The sequence below is a fragment of the Coturnix japonica genome, unplaced genomic scaffold (genome assembly GCF_054131305.1).
Source record: "Coturnix japonica strain WE unplaced genomic scaffold, WE-NBRP24 Scf050, whole genome shotgun sequence".
Classification (NCBI taxonomy): domain Eukaryota; kingdom Metazoa; phylum Chordata; class Aves; order Galliformes; family Phasianidae; genus Coturnix; species Coturnix japonica.
This window is the reverse complement of record NW_028188953.1, coordinates 1,948,537-1,975,828: the sequence shown is the minus strand read 5'-3', so window position 1 is coordinate 1,975,828 and position 27,292 is coordinate 1,948,537. Positions and strand designations below refer to the sequence as shown.

The following is a 27,292-nucleotide window of genomic DNA, read 5'->3' as shown; positions in this document are numbered from 1 at the left end:
GTTGTGTTGTTGTGTTGTTGTGTTGTTGTTCCTGACCCCCCGTCAGACATCAAGGAGAGCGAGAACATCGCGGCGCTGCACAACCAGATCACGGCCTGCGACGCCATCCTGCAGGTGGGCAATATGGGGCGATAGGGGGCGCTATGGGGCACTATGGGGTGATATGGGGCACTATGGGGTGATATGGGGCTCATATGGGGCACTATGGGGCAATATGGGGTCATATGGGGCGCTATGGGGTGATATGGGGCTGATATGGGGCGCTATGGGGTGATATGGGGCGATATGGGGTGATATGGGGTGATATGGGGTGATATGGGGCGATATGGGGTGATATGGGGCACTATGGGGTGATATGGGGCGCTATGGGGTGATACGGGATGATACGGGGCGCTATGGGGTGATACGGGGCGCTATGGGGTGATATGGGGTGATATGGGGCGCTATGGGGTCATATGAGGCGCTATGGGGCAATATGGGGTGATATGGGGTGATATGGGGCACTATGGGGTGATATGGGGCACTATGGGGTGATATGGGGTGATATGGGGCTGATATGGGGCACTATGGGGTGATATGGGGTGATATGGGGCTGATATGGGGCACTATGGGGTGATATGGGGTGATATGGGGCACTATGGGGTGATATGGGGCACTATGGGGTGATATGGGGCACTATGGGGTGATATGGGGCGATATGGGGTGATATGGGGCGCTATGGGGTCATATGAGGCGCTATGGGGCAATATGGGGTGATATGGGGCACTATGGGGTGATATGGGGCGCTGTGGGGTGATATGGGGTGATATGGGGCAATATGGGGTGATATGGGGCACTATAGGGTGATATGGGGCTGATATGGGGCGCTATGGGGTGATATGGGGCGCTATGGGGTGATACAGGGCGCTATGGGTTGATATGGGGTGATATGGGGCGCTATGGGGTTATATGAGGTGCTATGGGGCGATATGGGGTGATATAGGGTGATATGGGGCCACATGGGGTGATATGGGGCGCTGTGGGGCGATATGGGGTGATATGGGGCAATATGGGGTGATATGGGGCTGATATGGGGCACTATGGGGTAATATGGGGCGATATGGGGCGCTATGGGTTGATATGGGGCACATAACCCCCCATATCCCCCCATATATCCCTATATTCCCCCATATACCCTCATATTCCCCCATATACCCCCACATACCCCCCTATACCCCCATGTCCCCCCCATATACCCCCATATGCCCCCCATATAACCCCCATATACCCCCATATCTGCCCCATATAGCCCCATGTCCCCCCATAAACCCCCATATTCCCCCATATCCCCCCATATAACCCCATATACCCCCATATAACCCCCATATCCACCCCATATACCCCATATCCGCCCCATATTCCCCCATATACCCTCATATTCCCCCATAAAACCTCATATAACCCCCATATACTCCCCATATCTGCCCCATATACCCCCTTATAACCCCCATATGACCCCCATAAACCCCCATATACCCTCATATACCCCATAAACCCCCATATAACCCCCATATACCCCCATATCTGTCCCATATTCCCCCATAAACCCCCATATACCCCCATATCCCCCATATAACGCCCATCCCCACCCCATATAAACTCCATAAACCCCCTTATACCCCCATATACCCCCATATAACCCCCATATACCCCCATATTCCCCCATATACCCTCATATACCCTCATATCCCCCCATATAACCCCATATCCCCACATATAAACCCCATAAACCCCCTTATACCCCCATATCCCCCCATATAACCCCCATAAACCCCCATATACCCTCATATACCCCATAAAACCCATATAACCCCCATATACCCCCATAAACCCCCATGTCCCCCCATATACCCCCCATATCTGCCCCATATACCCCCATGTACCCCCATATAACCCCCATAAACCCCCATATCTGCCCCATATGCCCCCCATATCCCCCCATATACCCCCATATCTGTCCCATGTCTGCCCCATATACCCCCATATACCCCCGTATAACCCCCCTGCCCCCCGTATACCCCCATATACCCCCATACCTGTCCCATATCTGCCCCATATACCCCCATATACCCCCATATACCCCATATACCCCCGTATAACCCCTCTGCCCCCCATATAACCCCCATATACACCCATATGCCCCCCATATTCCCCCATATGCCCTCCATATACCCCTCATATCTGCCCCATATACCCCCATATCCCCCCATATAACCCCCATATCCCCCATATACCCCCATATCCCCCCATATACCCCCATATCTGCCCCATATTCCCCCATATACCCTCATATTCCCCCATAAAACCTCATATAACCCCCATATACCCCCCATATCTGCCCCATAAACCCCCTTATAACCCCCATATTCCCCCATATCCCCCCATATAACCCCCATAAACCCCCATATACCCTCATATACCCCCATATAACCCCCATAAACCTCCATATACCCTCATATACCCCCATATAACCCCCATATACCCCCATATCTGCCCCATATCCCCCCATATACCCCCATAAACCCCCTTATACCCCCATATATCCCCATATAACCCCCATATACCCCCATATCTGCCCCATAAACCCCCATATCCACCCCATATGCCCTCATATACCCCCAATATGTCCCCATATTCCCCCATATACCCCCATATGCCCCCCATATAACCCCCATATACCCCCATATCTGCCCCATATACCCCCATGTCCCCTCATAAACCCCCATATTCCCCCATATACCCCCATAAACCCCTATATACCCCCATATAACGCCCATCCCCACCCCATATAAACTCCATAAACCCCTTATACCCCCATATTCCCCCATATAACCCCCATAAACCCCCATATACCCTCATATACCCCCATATCCCCCCATATAACGCCCATCCCCACCCCATATAAACTCCATAAACCCCCATACTCCCCCATATACCCCCATATAACCCCCATATACCCCCATATCTGCCCCACATACCCCCATGTCCCCCCATAAACCCCCATATCCCCCCATATAACCCCATATAACCCCATATAACCCCCATATCCACCCCATATACCCCCATATCCGCCCCATATTCCCCCATATACCCCCATATACCCCCAATATCCCCCCATATTCCCCCATATCCCCCATATCCCCCCATATACCCCCATAAACCCCCATATACCCTCATATACCCCATAAACCCCCATATAACCCCCATATACCCCTATATCTGCCCCATATGCCCCCCATATCCCCCCATATACCCCCATATCTGTCCCATGTCTGCCCCATATACCCCCATATACCCCATATACCCCCGTATAACCCCCCTGCCCCCCGTATACCCCCATATACCCCCATACCTGTCCCATATCTGCCCCATATACCCCCATATACCCCCATATACCCCATATACCCCCGTATAACCCCATATACCCCCCATATAACCCCCATATACACCCATATGCCCCCATATAACCCCCATATACCCCCATATCTGCCCCATATAACCCCCATATTCCCCCATATACCCCCATATACCCCCATATCCCCCCATATACCCCCATAAACCCCCATGTCCCCCCATATACCCCCCATATACCCTCCATATACCCTCATATTCCCCTATATACCCCCATATCTGCCTCATATACCCCCATATCTGCCCCATATACCCCCATAAACCCCCATATCCCCCCATATAACCCCCATATACCCCCATATCTGCCCCATATACCCCCATATAACCCCCATATTCCCCCATATCCCCCCATATAACCCCATATACCCCCATATAACCCCCATATCCACCCCATATACCCCCATATCTGCCCTATATTCCCCCATATACCCCCATATTAACTCCATAAACCCCCTTATACCCCCATATAACCCCCATATACCCCCATATCCGCCCCATATTCCCCCATCCCCACCCCATATACCCCCATATTCCCCCATATAACCCCAATATCCACCCCATATCCCCCCATATACCCCTATATACCCCCATATCCCCCCCTATAACCCCATCCCCACCCCACAGCGCATGGAGCAGATGCTGGGGACGTTCCAGAGCGACTTGAGCAGCATCAGCTCCGAGATCCGAGCTCTGCAGGAACACAGCGTCAATATGAACCTACGGCTCCGCAACCGACGCGCTGTAAGGGCACATATGGGGCAGCTGCTGGACCGGCTCCTGGTACCCCCTGATATGATCAGGTATATGGGATATATGGGGTTATATGGGGGCTATAGGGTGTCTATGGGGGGTAATGGGGTCTCTATGGGGGGCTATAGGGTGTCTATGGGGGGTAATGGGGTCTCTATGGGGTGTAATGGGGTCTCTATGGGGTGTAATGGGGGGCTATAGGGTGTCTATGGGGTCTATATGGGGTTATATGGGGTGTAATGGGGCCTATATGGGGGGTATTGGGGCTGTACGGGCCCATATGGGGCAGCTGCTGGACCGGCTCCTCGTACCACCTGAGATGATAAGGTATATGGGGTTATATGGGGCTCATATGGGGTTATATGGGGTTATATGGGGCTATATGGGGCTATATGGGGTTATATGGGGTTATATGGGGTCTATATGGGGTTATATGGGGGCTATATGGGGTTATATGGGGCTGTACGGGCACATATGGGGCAGCTGCTGGACCGGCTCCTCGTACCCCCTGATATGATAAGGTATATGGGATATATGGGGTTATATGGGGGCTATAGGGTGTCTATGGGGGGTAATGGGGTCTCTATGGGGGGCTATAGGGTGTCTATGGGGGGTAATGGGGTCTCTATGGGGTGTAATGGGGTCTCTATGGGGTGTAATGGGGGGCTATAGGGTGTCTATGGGGTCTATATGGGGTTATATGGGGTGTAATGGGGCCTATATGGGGGGTATTGGGGCTGTACGGGCCCATATGGGGCAGCTGCTGGACCGGCTCCTCGTACCACCTGAGATGATAAGGTATATGGGGTTATATGGGGCTCATATGGGGTTATATGGGGTTATATGGGGCTATATGGGGCTATATGGGGTTATATGGGGTTATATGGGGTCTATATGGGGTTATATGGGGGCTATATGGGGTTATATGGGGCTGTACGGGCACATATGGGGCAGCTGCTGGACCGGCTCCTCGTACCCCCTGATATGATAAGGTATATGGGATATATGGGGTTATATGGGGGCTATAGGGTGTCTATGGGGGGTAATGGGGTCTCTATGGGGGGCTATAGGGTGTCTATGGGGGGTAATGGGGTCTCTATGGGGTGTAATGGGGTCTCTATGGGGTGTAATGGAGGGCTATGGGGGGTAATGGGGTCTCTATCGGGGGCTATAGGGTGTCTATGGGGGGCTATGGGGTCTCTATGGGGGGTAACAGGGGGTTATAGGGTCTCTATGGGGTTATATGGGGTGTAATGGGGCTGTAAGGGCCCATATGGGGCAGCTGCTGGACCGGCTCCTCGTACCGCCTGAGATGATCAGGTATATGGGATCTATGGGGTCTATATGGGGTTATATGGGGCTATATGGGGTTATATGGGGCTATATGGGGTTATATGGGGCTATATGGGGTTATATGGGGGCTATATGGGGTTATATGGGGTTATATGGGGGCTATATGGGGTTATATGGGGTTATATGGGGGCTATATGGGGTTATATGGGGTTATATGGGGCTGTAAGGGCCCATATGGGGCAGCTGCTGGACCGGCTCCTCGTACCGCCTGAGATGATCAGGTATGGGGTCTATATGGGGTGTAATGGGGTCTCTATGGGGCTGTATGGGGGGTTATGGGGCTGTATGGGGGGCTATAGGGTGTCTATGGGGGGTAATGGGGTCTCTATGGGGTGTAATGGGGGGCTATGGGGGGTAATGGGGTCTCTATCGGGGGCTATAGGGTGTCTATGGGGGGTAATGGGGTCTCTATGGGGTGTAATGGGGTCTCTATGGGGTGTAATGGGGGGCTATAGGGTGTCTATGGGGTCTATATGGGGTTATATGGGGTGTAATGGGGTCTATATGGGGGGTATTGGGGCTGTAAGGGCCCATATGGGGCAGCTGCTGGACCGGCTCCTCGTACCGCCTGATATGATAAGGTATATGGGGTGTATAGGGGTATATGGGGTTATATGGGGGCTATATGGGGTTATATGGGGGTTATATGGGGTTATATGGGGTTATATGGGGGCTATATGGGGTTATATGGGGTCTATATGGGGTTATATGGGGCTGTAAGGGCCCATATGGGGCAGCTGCTGGACCGGCTCCTCGTACCGCCTGAGATGATAAGGTATATGGGGTGTATAGGGGTATATGGGGCTGTATGGGGGGCTATAGGGTGTCTATGGGGGGTAATGGGGTCTCTGTGGGGTGTAATGGGGGGTTATGGGGCTGTATGGGGGGCTATAGGGTGTCTATGGGGGGCTATAGGGTGTCTATGGGGGGTAATGGGGTCTCTATGGGGTGTAATGGGGGGCTATGGGGCTGTATGGGGGGCTATAGGGTGTCTATGGGGGGTAATGGGGTCTGTATGGGGGGTTATAGGGTGTCTATGGGGGGTAATAGGGGCTCTATGGGGGGCTATGGGGTGTCTATGGGGGGTAATGGGGTGTCTATGGGGGGTAATGGGGGGTTATGGGGTCTCTATGGGGGGCTATAGGGTGTCTGTGGGGGGTAATGAGGGCTATATGGGGTGTTATGTGGTCTCTATGGGGTGTAATGGGGGGTTATGGGGCTGTATGGGGGGCTATAGGGTGTCTATGGGGGGTAATGGGGGGTTATGGGGCTGTAAGGGCCCATATGGGGCAGCTGCTGGACCGGCTCCTCGTACCGCCTGAGATGATCAGGTATATGGGATATATGGGGTGTAGTGGGGTCTCTATGGGGTGTAATGGGGTCTCTATGGGGTGTAATGGGGGGCTATAGGGTGTCTATGGGGTCTATATGGGGTTATATGGGGTGTAATGGGGTCTATATGGGGGGTATTGGGGCTGTAAGGGCCCATATGAGGCAGCTGCTGGACCGGCTCCTCGTACCGCCCGATATGATAAGGTATATGGGGTATATAGGGTCTATATGGGGTTATATGGGGCTCATATGGGGTTATATGGGGCTATATGGGGTCTATATGGGGTTATATGGGGCTGTACGGGCCCATATGGGGCAGCTGCTGGACCGGCTCCTCGTACCGCCCGATATGATAAGGTATATGGGGTTATATGGGGTTATATGGGGGCTATATGGGGCTGTATGGGGGGTTATGGGGCTGTATGGGGGGCTATAGGGTGTCTATGGGGGGTAATGGGGTCTGTATGGGGGGTTATAGGGTGTCTATGGGGGGTAATAGGGGCTCTATGGGGGGCTATGGGGTGTCTATGGGGGGTAATGGGGTCTCTATGGGGTGTAATGGGGTCTCTATGGGGTGTAATGGGGGGCTATGGGGGGTAATGGGGTTTCTATCGGGGGCTATAGGGTGTCTATGGGGGGCTATGGGGTCTCTATGGGGGGTAACAGGGGGTTATAGGGTCTCTATGGGGGCTATGGGGTTTAATGGGGTGTCTATGGGGGGTAATGGGGGGTAACGAGGTCTCTATGGGGGGCTATGGGGTGTCTATGGGGGGCAATAGGGGTTCTATGTGGGGCTAAGGGGGGTAATGGGGGATATATGGGGTCTATATGGGGTTATATGGGGCTGTAAGGGCCCATATGGGGCAGCTGCTGGACCGGCTCCTCGTACCGCCCGATATGATCAGGTATATGGGGCTATATGGGGTTATATGGGGTTATATGGGGTTATATGGGGGCTATATGGGGGCTATATGGGGGCTATATGGGGTTATATGGGGTTATTTGGGGTTATATGGGGTTATATGGGGGCTATATGGGGTTATATGGGGTTATACGGGGGCTATATGGGGTTATATGGGGGCTATATGGGGTTATATGGGGTTACATGGGGTCTGTATGGGGGCTATATGAGGTTCTCTATGGGGTTCTATAGGTCTGTATGGGGCTGTATGGTCTCTATGGGGCTGTATGGTCTCTATGGGGTTCTATGGGTCTCTATGGGGCTGTATGGTCTCTATGGGGCTGTATGGTCTCTATGGGGCCCTATAGGTCCCTATATGTTCCTATATCCCCCTTAGCGCCATCGTGGACTCTGTGGTGACGGAGGGTTCTATAGGGCTCTGTAGGGCTCTATGGGATTCTATGGGTCTCTATGGGATTCTATGGGTCTCTATGGGGCTGTATGGTCTCTATGGGGCCCTATAGGTCCCTATATGTTCCTATATCCCCCTTAGCGCCATCGTGGACTCGGTGGTGACGGAGGGTTCTATAGGGCTCTATAGGGCTCTATGGGACTGTATGGTCTCTATGGGGTTCTATAGGTCTCTATGGGGTCCTATATGTCTCTATAGGTCCCTATATGTTCCTATATCCCCCTTAGCGCCATCGTGGACTCTGTGGTGACGGAGGGTTCTATAGGGCTCTATAGGGCTCTATGGGGCTGTATGGTCTCTATGGGGTTCTATAGGTCTCTATGGGTCTCTATGGGTCTGTATGGTCTCTATGGGTCTCTATGGGGCCCTATATGTTCCTATATCCCCCTTAGCGCCATCGTGGACTCGTTGGTGACGGAGGGTTCTATGGTTCTCTATGGGGCTGTATGGTCTCTATGGGGTTCTATGGGTCTCTATGGGGCTGTATGGTCTCTATGGGGTTCTATGGGTCTCTATGGGGCTGTATGGTCTCTATGGGGTTCTATGGGTCTCTATGGGGTTCTATGGGTCTCTATGGGGTCCTATATGTCTCTATGGGGCCCTATATGTTCCTATATCCCCCTTAGCGCCATCGTGGACTCGTTGGTGACAGAGGGTTCTGTAGGGCTCTATAGGGCTCTATGGGGCTGTATGGTCTCTATGGGGTTCTATAGGTTTCTATGGGTCTCTATGGGTCTGTATGGTCTCTATGGGGCCCTATAGGTCTCTATGGGGTTCTATGGGGCCCTATAGGTCCCTATATGTTCCTATATCCCCCTTAGCGCCATCGTGGACTCGTTGGTGACGGAGGGTTCTATAGGGCTCTATGGGACTGTATGGTCTCTATGGGATTCTATGGGTCTCTATGGGGCTGTATGGTCTCTATGGGTCTCTATGGGGCTGTATGGTCCCTATGGGGTTCTATGGGTCTCTATGGGGCTGTATGGTCTCTATGGGTCTCTATGGGGCCCTATATGTTCCTATATCCCCCTTAGCGCCATCGTGGACTCGTTGGTGACGGAGGGTTCTATAGGGCTCTATGGGGTTCTATGGGGCTGTATGGTCTCTATGGGTCTCTATAGGGCTCTATGGGGCTCTATGGGTTTCTATGGGGTTCTATGGGTCTCTATGGGGCTGTATGGTCTCTATGGGTTTCTATGGGGTTCTATGGGCTCTATGGGGTTATTTAGGGCTCTATGGGTCTCTATGGGTCTCTATAGGTCCCTATATGTTCCTATATCCCCCTTAGCGCCATCGTGGACTCGGTGGTGACGGAGGGCTCTATAGGGCTCTATAGGGCTCTATGGGGCTGTATGGTGTCTATGGGGTTCTATGGGTCTCTATGGGGTTCTATGGGTCTCTATGGGGTTCTATGGGTCTCTATGGGTCTCTATGGGGCCCTATAGGTCCCTATATGTTCCTATATCCCCCTTAGCGCCATCGTGGACTCGTTGGTGACGGAGGGTTCTGTAGGGCTCTATGGGACTGTATGGTCTCTATGGGTCTCTATGGGGCTGTATGGTCCCTATAGGTCCCTATGGGTCTCTATGGGGCTGTATGGTCTCTATGGGGCCCTATAGATCCCTATATGTTCCTATATCCCCCTTAGCGCCATCGTGGACTCGGTGGTGACGGAGGGTTCTATAGGGCTCTATAGGGCTCTATGGGGCTGTATGGTCTCTATGGGGCCCTATAGGTCTCTATGGGTCTCTATGGGGCTGTATGGTCTCTATGGGTCTCTATAGGTCCCTATATGTTCCTATATCCCCCTTAGCGCCATCGTGGACTCTGTGGTGACGGAGGCCCCGTTCCTGGAGCAGCTGCAGGCGCTGGACGCCAAGATGGCGGCCGTCAAAGAGCTGGACTTCCACGACACCGCGGCCTGCGCCGACGTGCAGCACGTCCTGCAGCGCCTCAAGGACAAGGTCTGACCCATAGCCTGCCCCATAGCGACCCATAGAGTGACCTATAGCAATCCATAGAGTGCCCTATAGGGACCCATTGGGTGCCCCATAGATCCATTGGGTGCTATGGGACGTGCAGCACGTCCTGCAGCGCCTCAAGGACAAGGTCTGCCCCATAGCGACCCATAGAGACACATAGAGACACATAGAGTGCCCTATAGGGACCCATTGGGTGCTATGGGACGTGCAGCACGTCCTGCAGCGCCTCAAGGACAAGGTCTGACCCATAGCGACCCATAGCGACCCATAGAGACCCATAGAGACACATAGAGTGCCCTATAGGGACCCATAGAGACACATAGAGAGCCCTATAGGGACCCATTGGGTGCTATGGGACGTGCAGCACGTCCTGCAGCGCCTCAAGGACAAGGTCTGCCCCATAACCTGCCCCATAGCGACCCATAGAGAGCCATAGAGTGACCTATAGCAATCCATAGAGTGACCTATAGGGACCCATTGGATGCCCCATAGATCCATTGGGTGCTATGGGACGTGCGGCACATCCTGCAGCGCCTCAAGGACAAGGTCTGCCCCATAGCGACCCATAGCGACCCATAGAGACCCATAGACTGCCCCATAGCAACCCATAGAGACACATAGAGTGACCTATAGCAATGCATTGGGTGCTATGGGACGTGCGGCACATCCTGCAGCGCCTCAAGGACAAGGTCTGACCCATAGCGACCCATAGCCTGCCCCATAGCGACCCATAGAGAGCCATAGAGTGACCTATAGAGTGCCCTATAGGGACCCATTGGGTGCCCCATAGATCCATTGGGTGCTATGGGACGTGCAGCACGTCCTGCAGTGCCTCAAGGACAAGGTCTGACCCATAGCGACCCATAGCGACCCACAGAGACCCATAGAGACCCATAGAGTCCCATAGAGTGCCCTATAGCGACCCATAGAGTGCCCTATAGCAACTCATAGGGACCCATAGAGACCCATAGGGACTCATAGAGACCCATAGGGACCCATAGTGACCCATAGGGACTCATAGAGACCCATGGAGACACATAGGGACCCCATAGTGACCCCATAGAGACCCATAGCGACCCATAGAGACCCATAGAGACCCATAGCGACCCATAGGGACCCATAGAGTGCTCTATAGCGACCCATAGAGTGCCCTATAGCAACTCATAGGGACCCATAGAGACCCATAGAGAGCCATAAGGACCCATAGAGACCCATAGAGACCCATAGCGACCCATAGAGTGCCCTATAGCGACCCATAGGGAACCATAGAGACCCATAGAGACCCATAGAGAGCCATAGAGAGCCATAAGGACCCATAGAGACCCATAGGGACCCATAGGGACCCATAGAGACCCATAGAGAGCCATAGAGAGCCATAAGGACCCATAGGGACCCATAGAGACCCATAGCGCCCCATAGAGACCCCATAGTGACCCCATAGAGACCCCATAGAGACCCCATAGTGACCCCATAGAGACACATAGGGACCCATAGAGACCCATAGGGACCCATAGACTGCCCCATAGACTGCCCCATAGACTGCCCCATAGTGACCCACAGAGACACATAGAGACCTATAGGGACCCATAGGGACCCATAGAGAGCCATAAGGACCCATAGAGACCCATAGGGACCCATAGAGACCCATAGAGACCCATAGGGACCCATAGAGACCCATAGCGCCCCATAGAGACCCCATAGAGACCCTATAGTGACCCCACAGTGATCACATAGAGACACATAGGGACCCATAGCGACCCATAGAGACCCATAGAGACCCATAGGGACCCATAGAGACCCATAGGGACCCATAGGGACCCATAGCGACCCATAGGGACCCATAGAGTGCCCTATAGCGACCCATAGAGTGCCCTATAGCAACTCATAGGGACCCATAGAGACCCATAGGGACCCATAGGGACCCATAGCGACCCATAGAGACCCCATAGAGACCCCATAGTGACCCCACAGTGATCCCATAGAGACCAATAGAGACCCATAGTGCCCCATAGAGTGCCCTATAGCGCCCCATAACCCCGTATCCCCCATAGGCCGTGTGTAAGATCCGTGAGTTCATCCTACAGAAGATCTCGTCGTTCCGTCGCCCCATGACCAACTACCAGATCCCACAGACGGCGCTGCTCAAATACCGGTACGGACCCCCCCCAAAGACCCCCCCCAAATAACAGAGACCCCCCCAAAGACCCCTCCCCAAATAACAGACCCCCCCCCAAATAAGAGACCCCCCCCAAAACCCCATTAAGACCCCAACCCCCTTTATAGACCCCCAAATCCCCCCTAAACCCCCCCAAAATGACCCCAAATCCCCCCCAAACCCCCCTCCCCCTTCTTTAGACCCCCAAATCCCCCCCCAAATCCCCCCTAAACCCCCCAAAATGACCCCAAAATACCACAAATCCCCCCTACCCCCCCAAATCCCATCTCCCCCATCTTTAGACCCCCAAAATGACCCCAAATCCCCCCAAAATGACCCCCAAAATACCCCAAATCCCCCCTAAACCCCCCCAAAATCCCCCCAAATCCCCCCTAAACCCTCCCATATCCCCTCTAAACCCCCCAACCCCCCCGAAATCCCCCCTAAGCCCCCCCAAAATGCCCCCAAATCCCCTCCAAACCCACCCAAAATGTCCCCAAATCCCCCAAAACCCCCCCAAAATGACCCCCAACCCCCATCTCTTCCTTCTTTAGACCCCCAAATCCCCCCCAAAATGACCCCAAATCCCCCCTAAACCCCCCCCAAATCCCATCTCCCCCTTCTTTAGACCCCAAATCCCCCCCAAACCCCCCCAAAATGCCCCCAAATCCCCCCTAAACCCCCCCAAACCCCCCCAAAACGACCCCCAACCCCCATCTCTCCCTTCTTTAGACCCCCAACCCCATTAATACCCCCATAGATCCCCCCAACCCCCCCCAAATCCCCCCTAAATACCCCATATCCCTCCTTAACCCCCCCATATCCCCTCTAAACCCCCCATATCCCCCCCAAATCCTCCCTAAGCCCCCCCATATCCCCCCTAAATCCCCCCCAAACACCCCCAAAAAGACCCCGAACCCCCCTCCTCTTTATTTAGACCCCCAACCCCCCCCAACCCCCTCATATCCCCCCAAACCCCCCCAAAATACCCTCGAATCCCCCCCAAACCCCCCCAAAATGACCCCCACCCCCCCCCAAATCCCATCTCCCCCTTCTTTAGACCCCAAATCCCCCCTAAACCCCCCCAAAACGACCCCCAACCCCCTTCCCCCTTCTTTAGACCCCCAAATCCCCCCCAAAATGGCCCCAAATCCCCCATAAACCCCCCCAAAATACCCCCAAATCCCCCCTAAACCCCCCCATATCCCCTCTAAACCCCCCCATATCCCCCCTAAATCCCCCCAAAATGCCCCCATAGCCCCCCTAAATCCCCTCAAAATGCCCCCAAATCCCCCCTAAACCCCCCCAAAATGACCCCCAACCCCTCCCAAATCCCATCTCTCCCTTCTTTAGACCCCTAACCCCATTAATATCCCCCTAGGTCCCCCAAACCCCCCCAAATCCCCCCTAAACCCCCCCAAAACGACCCCCAACCCCCATTTCCCCCTTCTTTAGACCCCCAACCCCATTAATACCCCCCTAGGCCCCCCAAATCCCCCTCAACCCCCCCCAAAATGACCCCCAACCCCCCCCAAATCCCATCTCCCCCTTCTTTAGACCCCAAATCCCCCCTAAACCCCCCCAAAACGCCCCTAAATCCCCCCCAAACCCCCCCAAAATGACCCCCAATCCCCCCTAACCCCCCCAAATCCCATCTCCCCCATCTTTAGACCCCCCAAACCCCCCCAAAATACCCCCAAATCCCCCCAAACCCCCCCAATATGACCCCCCTACCCCCCCAAATCCCCCCTAAACCCCCCATATTCCCCCTAAATCCCCCCAAAACCCCCATAAATGCCCCCAAATTCCCCCCAACCCCCCCCCAAAATGACCCCAACCCCCCTCCCCCTTCTTTAGACCCCAAAACCCCCCCAAATCCCCCCTAAACCCCCCCCAAAATGATCCCAAACCCCCCCCCAAAATGACCCCCAACGCCCCCTCTTTCTTTAGACCCCCAAATTCCCCCAAACCCCCCCAAAATGACCCCAAATCCCCCCTAAACCCCCCAAAATGACCAATAAACCCCCCCAAATCCCATCTCTCCCTTCTTTAGACCCCAAATCCCCCCTAAACCCCCCCAAAATGCCCCCAAATCCTTCCTAAACCCCCCCAAAACGACCCCCAACCCCCCTCCCCCTTCTTTAGACCCCCAAAATGACCCCAAATCCTCCCTAAACCCCCCCAAAACGACCCCCAACCCCCATTTCCCCCTTCTTTAGACCCCCAACCCCATTAATACCCCCCCTAGATCCCCCCAACCCCCCCCAAATCCCCCCTAAATACCCCATATGCCCCCTTAACCCCCCCATATCCCCTCTAAACCCCCCCAACCCCCCCAAATCCCCCCTAAGCCCCCCTAAATCCCCCCCAACCCCCCCCCAAAACGACCCCCAACCCCCCTCCCCCTTTTTAGACCCCCAAATCTTCTCCAAACCCCCCCAAAATGCCCCCAAATCCCCCCCAAACCCCCCCCCAAATCCCATCTCCTTCTTCTTTAGACCCCCAACCCCATTAATACCCCCCATAGATCGCCCCCAACCCCCCCAAATCCCCCGTAAACCCCCCATATTCCCCCTAAATCCCCCCCATATCCCCCCAAAAGCCCCCCAAGTCCCCCCAAAACCCCCCCAAAATGACCCCCAATCCCCCTATATCCCCCCTAAATCCCCCCAACCCCCCCCCTAAATTTCCCCTAAACCCCCACAAAATAGCCCCAAATCCCCCATATCCCCCCAAAACCCCCCCATATCCCCTCTAAACCCCCCAACCCCCCCCAAATCCCTCTAAACCCCCCCAAAATGACCCCCAATCCCCCCTAACCCCCCCCAAATCCCATCTCCCCCATCTTTAGACCCCCAACCCCATTAATACCCCCCCTAGATCCCCCCAACCCCCCCCTAAATCCCCCCTAAACCCCCACAAAATACCCCCAAATCCCCCATATCCCCCCTAAACCCCCCCATATCCCCTCTAAACCCCCCCAACCCCCCCCAAATCCCCCCTAAACCCCCCAAAATGACCAATAAACCCCCCCAAATCCCATCTCTCCCTTCTTTAGACCCCCAAACCCCCCATATCCCCCCCCATATCCCCCCAAAAGCCCCCCAAGTCCCCCCAAAACCCCCCCAAAATGACCCCCAATCCCCCTATATCCCCCCTAAATCCCCCCAACCCCCCCCCTAAATTTCCCCTAAACCCCCACAAAATAGCCCCAAATCCCCCATATCCCCCCAAAACCCCCCCATATCCCCTCTAAACCCCCCCAACCCCCCCCAAATCCCTCTAAACCCCCCCAAAATGACCCCCAATCCCCCCTAACCCCCCCCAAATCCCATCTCCCCCATCTTTAGACCCCCAACCCCATTAATACCCCCCCTAGATCCCTCCAACCCCCCCCAAATCCCCCCTAAATACCCCATATCCCCCCTTAACCCCCCCATATCCCCTCTAACCCCCCCTAACCCCCCCCAAATCCCCCCCAACCCCCCCCCCAAAATGACCCCCAACCCCCCTCCCCCTTCTTTAGACCCCGAAACCCCCCCAAATCCCCCCTAAACCCCCCCAAAATGATCACAAACCCCCCCCCAAAATGACCCCCAACACCCCCTCTTTCTTTAGACCCCCAAATCCCCCTCAAACCCCCCCAAAATACCCCCAAAATGACCCCCAAACCCCCCCAAAATGACCCCCAACCCCCCCAAATCCCATTTCCCCCATCTTTAGACCCCCAACCCCATTAATACCCCCCCAAACCCCCCGAAATCCCCCCTAAACCCCCCCAAAACGACCCCCAACCCCCCTCCCCCATCTTTAGACCCCCAAAATGACCCCAAATCCTCCCTAAACCCCCCCAAAACGACCCCCAACCCACATTTCCCCCTTATTTAGACCCCCAAATCCCCCCTAAACCCCCCATATTCCCCCTAAATCCCCCCAAATCCCCCCTAAACCCCCCCTAAATCCCCCCAAATCCCCCCTAAACCCCCCATATTCCCCCCAAATCCCCCCTAAACCCCCCATATTCTTCCCAAATCCCCCCAAATCCCCCCTAAACCCCCCATATTCCCCCCATATTCCCCCTAAATCCCCCCATATCCCCCCTAAACCCCCCCAACCCCCCCCAAATCCCCCCTAAGCCCCCCCAAAATGCCCCCAAACCCCCCCAAAATGCCCCCAAATCCCCCTCAAACCCCCCCAAAATGCCCCCAAAATGACCCCCAAACCCCCCCAAATCCCCCCTAAACCCCCCCCAAATCCCATCTCCCCCTTCTTTAGACCCCAAATCCCCCCTAAACCCCCCCAAAATGCCCCCAAATTTCCCCCAAACCCCCCCAAAATGACCCCCAATCCCCCCATATCCCCCCTAAATCCCCCCATATCCCCCTCAAACCCCCCCAAAATCACCCCCAACCCCCATATCCCCCTTCTTTAGACCCCCAAATCTCCCCTAAACCCCCCCAAAATGACCCCAAAATGCCCCCAGATCCCCCCCAAACCCCCCCAAATCCCATCTCCCCCATCTTTAGACCCCCCAAAACCCCCATAAATGCCCCCAAATCCCCCCTAACCCCCCCAAAATGACCCCCAACACCCCCCAAATCCCATCTCCCCCTTCTTTAGACCCCCAAAACCCCCCCAAAATGTCCCCAAATCCCCCCTAAATGACCCCCAATTTGACCCCAAACCCCCCCAAATCCCCCCTAAACCCCCCATATTCCCCCTAAATCCCCCCAAATCCCCCCTAAACCCCCCATATTCCCCCCAAATCCCCCCTAAACCCCCCATATTCCCCCCAAATCCCCCCTATACCCCCCATATTCCCCCCATATCCCCTCTAAACCCCCCCAAATCCCCCCTAAACCCACCCAAAATGTCCCCAAATCCCCCCTAAACCCACCCAAAATGTCCCCAAATCCCCCCTAAACCCCCCATATTCCCCCCAAATCCCCCCTAAACCCCCCATATTCCCCCCAAATCCCCCCTAAACCCCCCATATTCCCCCCAAATCCCCCCTAAACCCCCCATATCCCCCCTAAATCCCCCCAAATCCCCCCTAAACCCCCCATATTCCCCCCAAATCCCCCCAAATCCCCCCTAAACCCCCCATATTCCCCCCAAATCCCCCCTAAACCCCCCATATTCCCCCCAAATCCCCCCTAAACCCCCCATATTCCCCCTAAATCCCCCCATATCCCCCCTAAACCCCCCATATTCCCCCCAAATCCCCCCAAATCCCCCCTAAACCCCCCCATATCCCCTCTAAACCCCCCCAACGCCCCCCAAATCCCCCCTAAGCCCCCCCAAAATGCCCCCAAATCCCCCCAAAATGCCCCCAAATCCCCCAAAACCCCCCCAAAATGACCCCCAACCCCCATCTCTTCCTTCTTTAGACCCCCAACCCCCCCCCAAAATGCCCCCAAATCCCCCATAAACCCCCCCCAAATCCCATCTCCCCCTTCTTTAGACCCCAAATCCCCCCTAAACCCCCCCAAAATGCCCCCAAATCCCCCCCAACCCCCCCCAAAACGACCCCCAACCCCCCTCCCCCATCTTTAGACCCCCAAAATGACCCCAAATCCTCCCTAAACCCCCCCAAAACGACCCCCAACCCCCATTTCCCCCTTCTTTAGACCCCCAAATCCCCCCCAACCCCCCCCAAAACGACCCCCAACCCCCATCTCCCCCTTCTTTAGACCCCCAACCCCATTAATACCCCCCCAGATTGCCCCCAAATCCCCCCAAACCCCCCCAAAATGACCCCCAAATCCCCCCAAATCCCATCTCCCCCTTCTTTAGACCCCCAAATCCCCCCCAAACCCCCCCAAAATGACCCCAAATCCCCCCTAAACACCCCCAAAATGACCCCCAACCCCCCTCCTCTTTATTTAGACCCCCAACCCCCCCCCAACCCCCTCATATCCCCCCCCAAACCCCCCCAAAATACCCTCGAATCCCCCCCAAACCCCCCCAAAATGACCCCCAACCCCCCTCCCCCTTCTTTAGACCCCCAAATCCCCCCTAAACCCCCCCAAAATGCCCCAAAATCCCCCCCAAACCCCCCCCAAATCCCATCTCCTTCTTCTTTAGACCCCCAACCCCATTAATACCTCCCCTAGATCCCCCCAACCCCCCCTAAATCCCCCCTAAACCCCCACAAAATACCCCCAAATCCCCCATATTCCCCCCTAAATCCCCCCAAATCCCCCCTAAACCCCCCATATGCCCCCTAAATCCCCCCTAAATGCCCCCAAATCCCCCAAAACCCCCCCAAAATGACCCCCAACCCCCATCTCTTCCTTCTTTAGACCCCCAACCCCCCTCCAGAATGCCCCCAAATACCCCCTAAACCCCCCCCAAATCCCATCTCCCCCTTCTTTAGACCCCAAATTCCCCCTAAACCCCCTCAAAATGCCCCCAAAATGACCCCCAAACCCCCCCAAAATGACCCCCAACCCCCCCCAAATCCCATCTCCCCCTTCTTTAGACCCCAAATCCCCCATAAACCCCCCCAAAATGCCCCCAAATCCCCCATAAACCCCCCCAAAATGACCCCCAACCCCCCCCAAATCCCATCTCCCCCTTCTTTAGACCCCAAATCCCCCCTAACCCCCCCAAAATGCCCCCAAATCCCCCCTAAACCCCCCCAAAATGACCCCCAATCCCCCCTAACCCCCCCAAATCCCATCTCCCCCATCTTTAAACCCCCCAAACCCCCCCCAAAATACCCTCGAATCCCCCCCAAACCCCCCCAAAATGACCCCCAACCCCCCCCAAATCCCATCTCCCCCTTCTTTAGACCCCAAATCTCCCCTAAACCCCCCCAAAATGCCCCCAAAACCCCCCCAAATTCCCCCTATACCCCTCAAAACGACCCCCAACCCCCCTCCCCCATCTTTAGACCCCCAAAATGACCCCAAATCCTCCCTAAACCCCCCCAAAACGACCCCCAACCCCCATTTCCCCCTTCTTTAGACCCCCAAATCCCCCCCAAACCCCCCCAAAACGACCCCCAACCCCCATCTCCCCCTTCTTTAGACCCCCAACCCCATTAATACCCCCCCTAAACCCCTCCAAATCCCCCCCAAAGTCCCCCAAAATGCCGACCCCCCCCCCAAATCCCATCTCCCCCATCTTTAGACCCCTAACCCCATTAATATCCCCCTAGGTCCCCCAAACCCCCCCAAATCCCCCCTAAACCCCCCCAAAACGAACCCCAACCCCCCTCCTCTTTATTTAGACCCCCAACCCCCCCCAACCCCCTCATATCCCCCCCAAACCCCCCCAAAATACCCTCGAATCCCCCCCAAACCCCCCCAAAATGACCCCCAACCCCCCTCCCCCTTCTTTAGACCCCCAAATCCCCCCAAATTGACCCCAAATCCCCCCCAAACCCCCCCAAAATGACCCCCAACCCCCCTCCCCCTTCTTTAGACCCCCAAATCCCCACTAAGCCCCCCAAATCCCCCCCAAACCCCCCCAAAATGACCCCCAACCCCCCTCCCCCTTCTTTAGACCCCCAAATCCCCCCTAAACCCCCCCAAAATGCCCCCAAATCCCCCCCAAACCCCCCCCAAATCCCATCTCCTTCTTCTTTAGACCCCCAACCCCATTAATACCCCCCCAAAATGCCCCCAAAATGACCCTCAAACCCCCCAAAAATGCCGACCCCCCCCCCAAATCCCATCTCCCCCATCTTTAGACCCCCAACCCCATTAATACCCCCCCTTAAACCCCCCCAAATCCCCCCTATACCCCCCCAAAACGACCCCCAACCCCCCTCCCCCTTCTTTAGACCCCAAATCCCCCCTAAACCCCCCCAAAATGCCCCCAAAACCCCCCCAAACCCCCCCAAAATGACACCCCCCCCCCCCCATACCCAGGTATTTCTACCTGTTCCTGCTGGGCAATGAGCGGGCGGCAGCTCAGGAGGTGAGGGATCAATACGTGGACACCATGAGCAAGATCTACCTGTCCTACTTCAAGGCCTACACTGCAAGGCTCATGAAGCTGCAGGTTGGGGGGGGGTCTAGGGGGGCTTTGGGGGGGGTTATAGGGGGTCTTAGGGGGGGTTTGGGGGGATCTAGGGGGTCTTAGGGGGGTTTTGGGGGGAATTTGGGGGCATATAGGGGGGATTTGGGGGGTCTAGGGGGTCTTTGGGGGGGTCCTGGGGGGCTATAGGGGGCCTTAGGGCGGATCTGGGGGGGTTTAGGGGGTCTTAGGGGGCATATAGGGGGGATTTGGGGGCATATAGGGGGGAATTGGGGGGTTATAGGGGGGCTTGGGGGGGTTTGGGGTGAGTATATGGGGGCTTGGGGGTCTAGGGGGGGTTTGGGGGGTCTTGGAGGGTCTAGGGGGGGTTTAGGGTGATTATAGGGGGCTTTGGGGTGATTATAGGGAGGTTTGGGGGCAGATAGAGGATCTATGGGGGTCTTTGGGGGGGTTATTTGGGGTCTTAGGGGGGGTTTGGGGTGATTATAGGGGGGCTTTGGGGACAGATAGGGGGGATTTGGGGGGTTATAGGGGGCTTTGGGGTAATTATGGGGGGATTGGGGGGGATTATAGGGGGGTTTGGGGGCAGATGGGGGGGTTTATGGTGATAATAGGGGGCTTGGGGGTGTTTATGGTGATTATAGGGGGGTTTGGGGGTCCCAAGGAGGGATTTGGGGGGTCTGGGGGGTCCTAAGAGGGGAGATGGGGGCACTTTAGACCCCCAAATCCCCCCTAAACCCCCTCAAAATGCCCCAAATCCCCCCAGTTCGAGGAGGTGGCCGACAAGGACGATCTGATGGGGGTGGAGGACACGGCCAGGAAAGATATCCTTAATGACGGCCCCATAGCGCCCCATAGCGACCCATATAACTCCATATAAACCCATAACACCCCATATAACGCCATATAACCCCATATAACCCCCATATCCCCCCCATATAACCCCATATCCCCCCATATCCCCCCATATAACCCCATATCCCCCCATATCCCCCCATATAACCCCATATCCCCCCATATCCCCCTATATAACCCCATAGCTGCCCCATAACCCCATAGCAGCCCTATATTTGCCCCATAAAACCCCATATCCCCCCATATAACCCCATATAACCCCATATCCCCCCATATCTCCCCCATATCCCACCCATATAACCCCATAACACCCCATATCCCCCCATATCTCCCCATATCCCCCTATATAACCCCATAACACCCCATACAACCCTATATACCCCCTATATCCCCCCATATAACCCCATATCCCCCCATATAACCCCATATCCCCCCATATAACCCCATATCCCCCCATATAACCCCATATAACCCCCCTATAACCCCATACCCCCCCCATATCCCCTCATATCCCCCTATATCCCCCCATATAACCCCATATAACCCCATATCCCCCCATATAACCACATATCCCCCCATATAACCCCATAGCTGCCCCATATAACCCCATAGCAGCCCTATATCTGCCCCATAACACCCCTATATCCCCTCATATCCCCCATATAACCCCATATCCCCCCATATAACCCCATATCCCCTCATATCCCCCCATAACACCCCATATCCCCCTATCCCTCCCATATAACCCCATATGCCCCCATACCACCCCATATCCCCCCATATAACCCCATATCCCCCCCCATATAACCCCATAACACCCCATAGCAGCCCTATATCTGCCCCATATCCCCCCATATCCCCCCATATAACCCCATATCCCCCCATATCCCCCCATATAACCCCATATCCCCCCTATAACCCCATATCCCCCCATATCCCCCATATAACCCCATATCCCCCCATATAACCCATAACCCCATATCCCCCCATATAACCCCATATCCCCCCATATCCCCCCATATCCCCCCATATCCCCCCATATAACCCCCTATAACCCCATATTCCCCCATATACCCCTATATGAGCCCATTACCCCTTAACACCCCCCATAGGCTTTTTCTCGAAGCCTTCCCTCCGTTCCCGTTACCCCATATAACCCCATACCCCCCCTATATCCCCCCATATCCCCCTATATCCCCCCTATATCCCTCATATCCCCCCATATAACCCCATATCCCCCCTATAACCCCATATCCCCCTATATAACCCCATATCCCCCCATATCCCCCATATAACCCCATATCCCCCCATATAACCCCATATCCCCCCTATAACCCCATATAACCCCATATCCCCCCATATCCCCCCATATAACCCCATACAACCCCATATCCCCCCATATAACCCCATATCCCCCCATATAACCCCATATCCCCCCATATCCCCCCATATAACCCCATATCCCCCATATCCCCCCATATAACCCCATATAACCCCATATCCCCCCATATACCCCATATCCCCCTTATATCCCCCCATATCCCCCCATATAACCCCATATCCCCCCATATAACCCCATATCCCCCCATATAACCCCCCATATAACCCCATATCCCCCCATATAACTCCATAGCAGCCCTATATCTGCCCCATATCCCCCCATACCCCCCATATAACCCCATATCCCCCCATATCCCCCCATATAACCCCATATAACCCCATATCCCCCCCATAACTTCCTACATCCCCCCCATAACTACCTATATCCCCCATATCACCCCATAACACCCCATATAACCCCATAGCTGCCCCATAGCAGCCCTATATCTGCCCCATAACACCCCTATATCCCCTCATATCCCCCCATATAACCCCATATCCCCCCATATAACCCCCTATAACCCCATATCCCCCCATACAACCCATATAACCCCATAGCAGTCCTATATCTGCCCCATATCCCCATAGCAGCCCTATATCTGCCTTATATCCCCCCATACCCCCCCATATAACCCCATACCCCCCATATAACCCCATATCCCCCCATATCCCCCCATAACCCCACATAACCCCATAGCTGCCCCATAGCAGCCCTATATCTGCCCCATAACCCCATATCCCCCCATATAACCCCATAGCTGCCCCATATGCCCCCATATAACCCCATATCCCCCCATACAACCCCATATCCCCCTATATCCCCCCTATATCCCTCATATCCCCCCATGTAACCCCATATCCCCCCATATAACCCCATACACCCCATATAACCCCATATAACCCCATATAACCCCATATAACCCCATATCCCCCCATATAACCACATATTCCCCCCATATCCCCCCATATAACCCCATATCCCCCCATATCCCCCTATATCCCCCCTATATCCCTCATATCCCCCCATATAACCCCATATCCCCCCATATAACCCCATAACGCCCCATATCCCCCCATATAACCCCATAGAACCCCATACCCCCCCCATATCCCCCCATATAACCCCATAGCTGCCCCATATCAGCCCTATATCTGCCCCATATCCCCCCATATCCCCCCATATCCCCCCATATAACCCCCCTATAACCCCATACCCCCCCCATATAACCCCATACCCCCCATATAACCCCATATCCCCCCATATCCCCCCATATAACCCCATATCCCCCCATATCCCCCCATATAACCCCATAGCTGCCCTATATCAGCCCTATATCTGCCCCATATCCCCCCCTATAACCCCATATCCCCCCCTATAACCCCATATTCCCCCATATCCCCCCATATAACCCCATATAACCCCCCATATAACCCCATATCCCCCCATATAACCCCATATCCCCCCATATACCCCCCTATATCCCCCCATATAACCCCATATACCCCCATATAACCCCATATCCCCCCATATCCCCCCATATAACCCCATATAACCCCCATATCCCCCCATATAACCCCATATCCCCCCATATCCCCCCATATAACCCCATATAACCCCCATATCCCCCCATATAACCCCATATCCCCCCCATATAACCCCATATCCCCCCATATAACCCCATATAACCCCCCTATAACCCCATATAACCCCATATAACCCCATATCCCCCATATAACCCCATATCCCCCCATATAACCCCATATCCCCCCATATAACCCCATATAACCCCCCTATATCCCCCCCTATAACCCCATATCCCCCCCTATCCCCCCATATAACCCCATATAACCCCATATCCCCCATTCTATCAGCCCTATATGAGTCCATTACCCCTTAACATCCCCCATAGGCTTTTTCTCGAAGCCGTCCCTCTGTTCCCGTAACCCCATATCCCCCCATAACACCCCATATAACCCCCCATATAACCCCATATCCCCCCATATAACCCCATATCCCCCCCATATAACCCCATATCCCCCCATATAACTCCATTTATCCCCCATATCCCCCCATATAACCCCATATCCCCCCATATCCCCCCATATAACCCCATATCCCCCCATATAACCCCATATAACCCCATATAACCCCATATAACCCCATATAACCCCATATATCCCCATACCCACCATATACCCCCATATAACCCCATATCCCCCCATATAACCCCATAGCAGCCCCATATCCCCCCATATAACCCCATATCCCCCCATATAACCCCATATAACCCCATATAACCCCATATCCCCCCATATAACCCCATATAACCCCATATAACCCCATATAACCCCATATCCCCCCATATAACCCCATATATCCCCCCATATAACCCCATATAACCCCATATATCCCCCCATATAACCCCATATAACCCCATATCCCCCCATATAACCCCATATAACCCCATATAACCCCATATCCCCCCATATAACCCCATATAACCCCATATCCCCCCATATAACCCCATATCCCCCCATATCTCCCTCATATCCCCCCATATCCCCCCATATAACCCCATATACCCCTATATGAGCCCATTACCCCTTAACACCCCCCATAGGCTTTTTCTCGAAGCCGTCCCTCCGTTCCCGTAACACCGTTTTCACTCTCGGTCACCGGGGGGCGCTGTTGGGCGGCGCGGAGCTGGAGGCGCCCATCATCGTCCCGCACGCGGCACAGCGAGGGGACATCCGGGTCAGTGACATATAACCCGGAAATGAAGCCATTACACACCCCCATACACCCGGAAGTAGCCATGAACCCACCCCATAGACCCGGAAGTGACCCCATAGACCCGGAAGTGACCTTGAACTAACCCCCATAGACCCGGAAGTGACCCCATAGACCCGGAAGTGACCCTCAATCCACCCCCATAGACCCGGAAGTGACACTGAAGTCACCCCATAGACCCGGAAGTGACCCCATAGACCCGGAAGTGACCCTGAACCCTCCCCCATAGACCCGGAAGTGACCCTGAACCCACCCCATAGACCCGGAAGTGACACTGAACCCACCCCCATAGACCCGGAAGTGACCCCATAGACCCGGAAGTGACCCTCAATCCACCCCCATAGACCCGGAAGTGACCCTGAACCCACCCTATAGACCCGGAAGTGACCCCATAGACCCGGAAGTGACTCTGAACCCACCCCATAGACCCGGAAGTGACCCCATAGACCCGGAAGTGACCCTCAATCCACCCCCATAGACCCGGAAGTGATTCTGAACCCGCCCTATAGACCCGGAAGTGACCCCATAGACCCGGAAGTGACCCTGAACCCACCCCCGTAGACCCGGAAGTGACCCCATAGACCCGGAAGTGACGCTGAACCCACCCCATAGACCCGGAAGTGACCCCATAGACCCGGAAGTGACCCGAACTAACCCCATAGACCCGGAAGTGACACTGAACCCACCCCATAGACCCGGAAGTGACCCCATAGACCCGGAAGTGACGCTGAACCCACCCCATAGACCCGGAAGTGACCCTGAACCCACCCCATAGACCCGGAAGTGACCCATAGACCCGGAAGTGACGCAGAACCCACCCCCGTAGACCCGGAAGTGAACCTCAATCCACCCCCATAGACCCGGAAGTGACCCTGAACTCACCCCTTAGACCCGGAAGTGACCCTGAAGTCACTCTATAGACCCGGAAGTGACCCCATAGACCCGGAAGTGACCCGAACTAACCCCATAGACCCGGAAGTGACACTGAACCCACCCCATAGACCCGGAAGTGACCCTCAATCCACCCCCATAGACCCGGAAGTGACGCTGAACCCACCCCATAGACCCGGAAGTGACCCCATAGACCCGGAAGTGACCCGAACTAACCCCATAGACCCGGAAGTGACCATGAACCCACCCCATAGACCCGGAAGTGACCCATAGACCCGGAAGTGACCCTGAACCCACCCCCATAGACCCGGAAGTGACCCTGAAGTCACCCCCATAGACCCGGAAGTGACACTGAACCCACCCCCATAGACCCGGAAGTGACCCCATAGACCCGGAAGTGACACTGAACCCACCCCATAGACCCGGAAGTGACGCTGAACCCACCCCCATAGACCCGGAAGTGACCCTGAAGTCACGCTATAGACCCGGAAGTGACCCCATAGACCCGGAAGTGATGCTGAACCCGCCCCATAGACCCGGAAGTGACACTGAATCCACCCCATAGACCCGGAAGTGACCCTGAAGTCACGCTATAGACCCGGAAGTGACCCCAGAGACCCGGAAGTGATCCTGAACCCACCCCCATAGACCCGGAAGTGACCCCATAGACCCGGAAGTGACCCTGAAGTCACTCCATAGACCCGGAAGTGACCCCATAGACCCGGAAGTGACACTGAACCCGCCCCATAGACCCGGAAGTGACACTGAACCCACCCCCATAGACCCGGAAGTGACCCTCAATCCACCCCCATAGACCCGGAAGTGACACTGAACCCACCCCATAGACCCGGAAGTGACCCTGAACTAACCCCATAAACCCGGAAGTGACCCCATAGACCCGGAAGTGACCCTCAATCCACCCCTATAGACCCGGAAGTGACCCTGAACCCACCCCATAGACCCGGAAGTGACACTGAAGTCACCCCCATAG

At 55.0% G+C, this 27,292-nt stretch overlaps 1 protein-coding gene across 1 annotated transcript in view; it reads left to right on the top strand.

Moving 5' to 3' along the window:
* The window catches only part of VPS52 (VPS52 subunit of GARP complex), a 68,850-nt gene that overhangs the window by 15,634 nt on the left and 25,924 nt on the right, over positions 1–27,292 (top strand). The window contains exons 4-10 of the mRNA XM_085532665.1: positions 47–114; positions 4,075–4,250; positions 10,072–10,222; positions 12,292–12,392; positions 20,276–20,408; positions 21,151–21,208; positions 25,241–25,374. Coding sequence (XP_085388791.1) covers positions 47–114; positions 4,075–4,250; positions 10,072–10,222; positions 12,292–12,392; positions 20,276–20,408; positions 21,151–21,208; positions 25,241–25,374 — 821 coding nt within the window. The remainder of the gene's footprint in view (positions 1–46; positions 115–4,074; positions 4,251–10,071; positions 10,223–12,291; positions 12,393–20,275; positions 20,409–21,150; positions 21,209–25,240; positions 25,375–27,292) is intronic.